The sequence below is a fragment of the Panicum virgatum genome, chromosome 8K (assembly GCF_016808335.1).
Source record: "Panicum virgatum strain AP13 chromosome 8K, P.virgatum_v5, whole genome shotgun sequence".
Classification (NCBI taxonomy): Eukaryota; Viridiplantae; Streptophyta; class Magnoliopsida; order Poales; family Poaceae; genus Panicum; species Panicum virgatum.
Window position 1 is genome coordinate 22,787,962 of NC_053143.1, and position 7,448 is coordinate 22,795,409.

A 7,448-nucleotide genomic window follows, 5' to 3' on the forward strand; every position below is an offset into this window, starting at 1 on the left:
TTCATTGGTCCCAGCCAGTGGTACCGACTGGTGCTGATTCTCAACCATTTGTACCGGATTGCGCTACGACCCGGTACCAAAATCTCTCTCTAGGAGCCTTGAGCCATCGGTCCAGCCTAAAAGTACCAGCTGCAATAGCAACCGGTACTGATGTCATCAGTACCGGTTGCTATTGCAGCTGGTACTTTTAGGCTGGACCGATGGCATGTTTTCTAGTAGTGAGTCTGAACGTCAGGGCGGCTCGCCGGCCATCCAATCGTCAGGGCGGCTCGCCGGCAGTCTGTCCGGGCTGCTCACTGGGCGGCCATTCGTCTGGGCTGCTTGCTGGCCGATCTTCTAGGCAATGTGGGAGCCACGAACATCAGAAGGCTTCTGTCTGCTTGCCGGTCGATCGTCCGGGCAACGTGGGATCCTGCAAGTGGTGTGCATAGCCGGTAGCCAGCATGGGGTGAGGGCAACAAATTTTGTGATACGTGATGCCGGAACTAGTAGCTAGATAGAAGATCGAGACATAATCAAATTAATTCGTGATGCCGGAGGCTATAGGTCTGATCCGCGATCTGGAGACATAAGCAGACTTGTTTTGGATAAAGGGTAACCCCTAGTGAAACTTCTACATCAACTCGGACACAGCTTGATGGTAATCCTAACTTGTTTCAGTTCAGACTCCTACATAATTACTTTTCTTTTTTTTTAAATATAATCCAACACAAATTATCACCTATTTTGAGGCAACGACCAATGTTTAGTTGTGAACACGAGATATGTTTTGCAATGAAATTCATAAGTATAACAATGCACCACCAAATTAGCTGAGTTAAAGCGTTACCCTACTAACAATTATACAACAAAACAGTCATCGCCTTGTGGTGATCCTAACTAATTTGCATGTGGCCACGCAAGCAGTTGCCGGCCGCGATGACTCCGCAATCTTGTTCAAGAGAAAGCATGCATGCAGCCGCCGGCCAACGAGTCCGATCTTAAGAAAGCAAGTAGCCGCCGACCAACAGTCCGAATCTTGTTTATGAGAAGTACGATGATCCTGCCTGCCTCTTGCCTGTCTTATCACCGACCTATTACCTTGATCACGATGATCACGCGCCTCCCTCGTTCCAATGACAGTCTTGGTCCATCGATCCTATTGCTCATGGGCCCAGATGTTTGTTATATTGGGTCCACCCATATTTGAGGCAACGTAATCTTTTTAGTTGCAGTACACTGATCTATTGCCACAAATCGAACAAGCGTATGTTTAAGGCCATTTTTATCATATTATATATGTTTTTAGTTGCAGTACACTGATCCTTTGGATTTGTCTCTAGGATCAAAGGGGATCTTGATATAATTTCTATGCTTATGTTTAAGGCCATTTTTATCATATTATATATGTTGATGAGTGCTTTAATGTGCTTGGCTAGTTGGATCAATAGGGTTCCAATAATCTTTGGTTGTTATTTATCATTTGTACATCATCATAACGTGCTTTGCGAAATGGTTGATTATCCTGTGCAGTTATAGTATACAGGTGGGAAAAGGTCAAGTGCTTTGTGATGAACATTTCTCAACAGGAGGGAAAACTAGCAGGCAATCTTTGTGATGAACATTCCACTTATATCTATTTACAACAGAGGCTTTGGCCTGTTAGTTTTGTTTCTTTACTTAGATTTCATATATACTCCTGCTTTGTTCAGTTAGTAAATTTACTACAATAGTTGAATCAACACCATTTATGCTGTGGATTGATAAACCCTAGGTAGTATTCTAAAGGAAAATTTACATTGATCTATACACTTGCGGTTAACAATTGGTGTTCTTAAGTGGCACCAACATGTTCACAGTGTTGTCCCGTGTACAAGTCCTCCAGTAAGTACTGGAAATAGTCATACGAATTTAGAGAGTTAGCAAGCAATCGCGCCTTGCGCTCTCCAGAACCTGATCATCCACCTACCCTTGCAGATAACGTAGCATGACATGGTTCAAGAGGCCTGCTCTCACCACTTCTGTGAGGGCGCGACTGGGAATATGGTGTGGCAGTAGTAGCTTAGGAAGCTGTGAGAGTTGTTGCTCATGCAAAAATATATATGAGGAGGGTGTTTCTCTTATATAGGCTCGCAGGGAGAGAGGACAGAATGAATTTTCATTGATTTCATTGCATACAAATAGTCCCGATCCAACAATTATGATCTTACTGCCTGTCTCTGACAGTGATTTCTGATTCGATCTCGTCAGTTGGTGTCAATAATCTTTAGTGAGCCTGAGTGTGGATTGTTGCGTGTGGAAGGTTAATGTTCAAGCAGTTTTTCTATGATCCCGAAAGCAGTCAAGTACTTAGGTCCACCTAATTCCTTTTACTTCACACTAAAAAGGCAATGACCCAGACAAATGAAGGGGAATTGTAGTCCACTCTAAGAATAACTGAAAAATATATACTTGAGCTTTAGATTTTTTTATTTGCCCCAGTTGGAGAAATTGGTTCAGAAGTCAGATGTCCTTCTCAGAGGATGTTACATGCGTCGCCACTGTCCAAATGTCGCAATGGATGCTACTAATTAAGTCACGATAAATAAAACGACCAGAACTATGACATGTGCGCTGTTGAAGCAAAATCCAGATCAAATAATTGTGATGTAGTTCTTTCATATACACCGATGTAAGTGCTTGGCCTCATCAATTCGTTCGAATGAATTGGATGAGCAAAATATGTAACTCAAGTGGACTACACAAAATCTAACATTTCGTAAGTTCTGAAGGATAAGGTCACGAATATTCCCTCAGTATCTACCAATATTATTGCAAGCAAGTTTTCGACAACATCAACTGGCGTTATTGCCTTGTCTTAAGACAGCGTATGAAACTGAGTCTCCTAGATAAGCGTTTCTATTGTAGTGGATAAAATGGTGAAGCACTTGCTTGCGATATGGTGCCATTGATCAATATGTTTGTACAGAGATATTGCTAACTTTTCAGAGTGCTCAATATCAGGATACAAGTATGTTTATTGCAGATAGTAATCTTAATTTCCCAGTAATTCAGAACACTGCATACAACATTATTTTATAGAACTTTAGCAATATTTAGTACAGTGCAAGGATCACAGCCAACTTTAGTCCTATAGCTCATGATTATAAGCCCATACTACATACGGCATTATTGTTGTAGGCTGCTTTAAATTTCACTCTCCTTGAGAGGTTTCCGGCCCAGGACAAAGAAGGTCATCGTAAAAATCTGTTCCCTGAGATCATGGCATCATGCAAGATCCATTAGGTTCATTTAATTTGTATTTGTTGCTCACTTGTGTGATCCGATTATTAGGCGTTTAAAATTTCCTTTGAAACAAAGAAAAGACATACCGGCTGCCCATCAGCAGGCCGTGAGAAGCAGTCTGCAGGATGCTGAACAATCTATTGCAGCCTTTGGGGGCAATACGGAGGAACTCAAGTGTGCCAACCTGCAAAAAAATGGTAAAGCAGTACGGTAAGGTATCTGAGGACCAAAACCAGCAGATCGTACAATTACCTAGAAACATGTCCTAAAGTAGAGTCTTCTCAGATTACAATTGCACGAGTCAGGAGGTGTCCGACACGTGAGTTACTGATGCTCTTCAATGAGAAGTGGCCAGGCTCTAATTCATGGTACCAAGGGCACTCGGATTCCTCAGCAAGATCCTTCACGAAGATAACCTGAAACAAAAAAAAAAAGAACCGAGTCATTCTAGCACCTAAGGTAATTCAAATTAAACCATGGGCATGATGCTTTTTTGTTCATAACCTCGAATCCTGCATCTTTCATCGCTTGGATGCACTCGCGAGTTCTACGGATGTCAGGCAGCCCACTGCCAAGCTCAATTTCTGCCTTGATGTCCCTATGTTTAGTGTTGTTTGGATCAAACTTATCAGTCAAGCACAGTTCATCTAGTGCGAAATACTGGCCTGGTTTCAGCACTCTGTATATCTCCCTGTAGGCACCTAGCTGCAATTAGCAGAGGTAGAGGGAAAAAAATTGGCAACACTGGAATTATTGGCTCAAAAACGTAAATGAAACTGGGAATTTATGATGTGGGTTGTACTGCATCAGGTGCATGAATTGTGGCCTCAATTGCATAGGCTGCATCAAAGGTGTTATCAGGGAATGGCATGTTCATGAAGTCTCCCTACGATAGCCAATTAGAGATAAGGACCATTAGAATAAAAAATGGTCTAGATTCAAGCATGATATACTAATGATAAGGATGCAAGTTCACCTCTACAAAGTTACACTGTTCACTCAAACCTGCCAAAGAAATGAGCTCCTGAAATCCAATAAACCAGTTTACAACTGATACACAAGTATGCTCACAATGGTTCTTTCTGTTTCCAGGAAAAGATGTAAAAAAGCAAACCTTGCCCCTTGATATCTGGTAAGCATTGTTGTTCAACCCAGTTATCTCTGCTGAGCTAAAATGATAAATAGCACTGAGACTGCTATATATTTACATGTTCCGAGGAATTTCATCACAGGCTTAAATGATTAGCTCAGTACCTGAATTTTGCGATTTCTCTTAAGGGTCCCCCAATTCCACATCCAACATCCAGGACCTGCGATGCAACAACGACCATATGGATGCTGAATTCAAGAAAATTAAATGTGGCAGAACTGTTGATAGCATTGTATCTACCAACATATACAAGTAGAAGAGCTATGTTAATTTGACTTCAAATTACAATAATGTGGCTAAAAGCCGGGACACTACAATCATATGATTTATGTGAATTGGCTTTGAACAATGTTTGAAGTGAATTCTGTATGGATCCAAAAAATTTATTTGCACAAAAAGTCAACTCAGTGTTAGTAGCACTAGCGGTTAATAAGTGTAAGATAGGTTCATGGCTTCCTATTTATCAGTGATGGCTAGAAGGCCTGTGATGAAAATTAGTACAAAGTAATGATATACAGTTTATTTTAAATATATCTATACATCACAATTGTCTAGGACAGATTTAGATCGTACCATTATTGGAAATTTGGGTAGCTCCTAGGGTCATAAAAATCTCTAATATGATATGCTAAATTAACAAAGCAGTTGTGTTTTATGTTCCAACCTTCATCCCCTTCTTGAGCCCCAATTGAAGGGCAATAAAATGCTCAAATCTCTTGATACTTTCACGAAGAGTTTCTCCATGCCATCTAATAATTAAAAGATATAAATGGAGTTCAGTAGAATGAATATATAACACAATTGTGATGTAGAGAAGTCACTAGACAAAATGAAGGCGTTCATATTTTATTACCTTGGGGCGAAATGGAATGATTGACCCCAGTGGTATTCAGTGAAGGTGGTTACTAGATCGTAATACTTTTTTACCTGGTTGTACAGTGACAATTATGCAAATTTGAGTCCCAACCAGTATTAAAACATTTGAGTATGCACTGCACTTTGGCTCAAAAGAAAATAATTCTTTTTACCAAATCACTATAGTTCGACTTCCTGAATTCCTCATCACCTCCGTGCAGGTCATGATACTTTGCATATCTGAAGCAAATTGAACATTCAGGAGCTGTTACGAGGAAGATTTAATAAAAAAAACTAGAAAAAAAATTATTCTAACATGGGGACATCCAGTGATTGTACTTAACACTCCTATATGTCATATGGAATTAAGTGTAGTAATCTATGGATTCATTAATTAATAAAAGATGCTCGCTACTATAAAAAAATTCTGATTGTTATCTATCACAAATAGGTCTCAAATTGTCATCGTTTAAAGAGTTTAGGCATCTGTTTCTTTTTTAACCATTTTGGATCTCCATCCAAATATCTAGATCAGCTGCTTCGTTTAATACCAACTACTTCCAGAGGGTGATCAAACCGCTCATCTCCTTGCATTTGTTCGATGGCACCGGTTCAAAATGGTCTAAACAGGGTACATAATTCATTGTAAATGCATCTAATGGAGTGGAGTGGTGGTAAGCAAACAGACTATGGAGCAGCACGTTCGAACACCTCTGCATGCTATTTGTAGCATTTATTCCTCTTTTCCCTCAGCCCCTCGCACCTCGAGTTCTTGCCAGCTTGAGCCTGCCCGGTTTGCTCTGGTTTCAAATATGAAAAACTAGACAGTTTCGTGGAAAAGTTGGCGGTCGGATCGGGATTTATCCGGTTTCAAATATGAAAAACTAGATGGTTTCATGCAAAAGCTGGCGTTTGGATCCGGATTTATCAGGTTCACTTGCATGCTGGTCTTTTATCTCAAACAGACCGAAGAGAGCTCCGGTTCGCGGTTTAATAACCAACCAGACCAGCGCAGTACAGTCCTAATAACTATGCTCTAGAGTCCAGACCACCTGTTCATTTTCTCAAATTTTTGAGTCATTCATGGTGTGTGTCGTCCCTCACTTGTTATAAAATATATATGGACTCGTCCAAAAGTAACTCTTATAACTACTATCATTCACTTAACTGTTTTCAACTTTAAAACCTTGCAAATAACCCATTTGCTCGAAATCACTAGGTTTTCTGAAGGCATGCTATATGGATAAATTAAATTTCCAATCCAACCAGTAATCACCACTTATTGTCATCACACATGTTAATGACTTTGACTTAATAACTCTCAGAGTACCTTCTGCCATGGTAAAATATAGTGAATAAAAACAAAACCAGTTTGTGGCATATCACTTCTTGGTTCGGAATGAATAATTCATCACCTTATTAGTCTAACAATAATGGTAAATACCCAATTCATGATTTTTATATTTTTAAAGTCATGTGTTAATTTCCAAACATGGCCTTGTTTTGCATGAACACACACAGAGAGAGAGAGAGAACTGTTCAACGGTCGAGTCAAGTTGATCCTTGTCAATGTTTTTCCCTTGCAAGCCCGTAGAAAGATGCAAGGCCCCAGACTGTGACATTGTTTTTCTGCAGAAAGGGGCATGATTCTCATGAGAATTATAAGAAAGTACGGAATCAATACAAAACGCGAGAAAAGACACAACAAACTAAAGGGTTCTGATCGAGTAGTATTTCCTCTTTCGTGCGTGAGCACAGAGTGAGAGTAACAACGACCTGATCCCCAGGGAAGCCCCGATCTGGCGCTCAAAACACTTTCTTTTTCCAAACAATCAGCAGTGGTAGCTGGTCACGCCGATCGAGCTGCTTGCAATGGTGGCCCTGAGAAGCCTCTATTTATAGCCTGTCGCGGTGGCCTGAAATTATTTCTACAAATACTTAGTTGTCTGTCGTCATCGTCGTCCCTGTTGCAGTGGAGTCCAGTACCTATCTGCTGTCGTTGTATCCCAAGCAAGAAGTTACTAAAGTAGGCCGTAGCAATCCATTTCATGATCAGTTTTGGAGCGGACGTGATCAACGCATCGCCTTCCCAACCACTCTTCATCTCATTCAGAACGACCACACAAACGCCACCGTTTCCGCCGGAAGCACGACGTCCGATCCTTGTCTCTCTTGCGTC

The 7,448-nt window shown here is 40.7% G+C and overlaps 1 protein-coding gene across 1 annotated transcript; it reads right to left on the reverse strand.

Annotated features, from left to right (window-relative positions):
* Positions 1–2,965: 2,965 nt before the first annotated feature.
* On the reverse strand, positions 2,966–7,152 carry LOC120644215 (cycloartenol-C-24-methyltransferase 1-like). The gene is made up of 13 exons (XM_039920779.1): positions 7,046–7,152; positions 6,806–6,898; positions 5,443–5,509; positions 5,268–5,341; positions 5,079–5,163; positions 4,519–4,574; positions 4,379–4,433; positions 4,241–4,288; positions 4,067–4,150; positions 3,769–3,969; positions 3,555–3,680; positions 3,351–3,448; positions 2,966–3,232 (listed from the first exon to the last, which is right to left on the reverse strand). The coding sequence occupies exons 2-13, from the start codon at positions 6,889–6,891 to the stop codon at positions 3,166–3,168; spliced, it is 1,047 nt and encodes a 348-aa protein (XP_039776713.1). The 5' UTR covers positions 6,892–6,898; positions 7,046–7,152; the 3' UTR covers positions 2,966–3,165.
* Between the last annotated feature and the right edge of the window lie 296 nt (positions 7,153–7,448).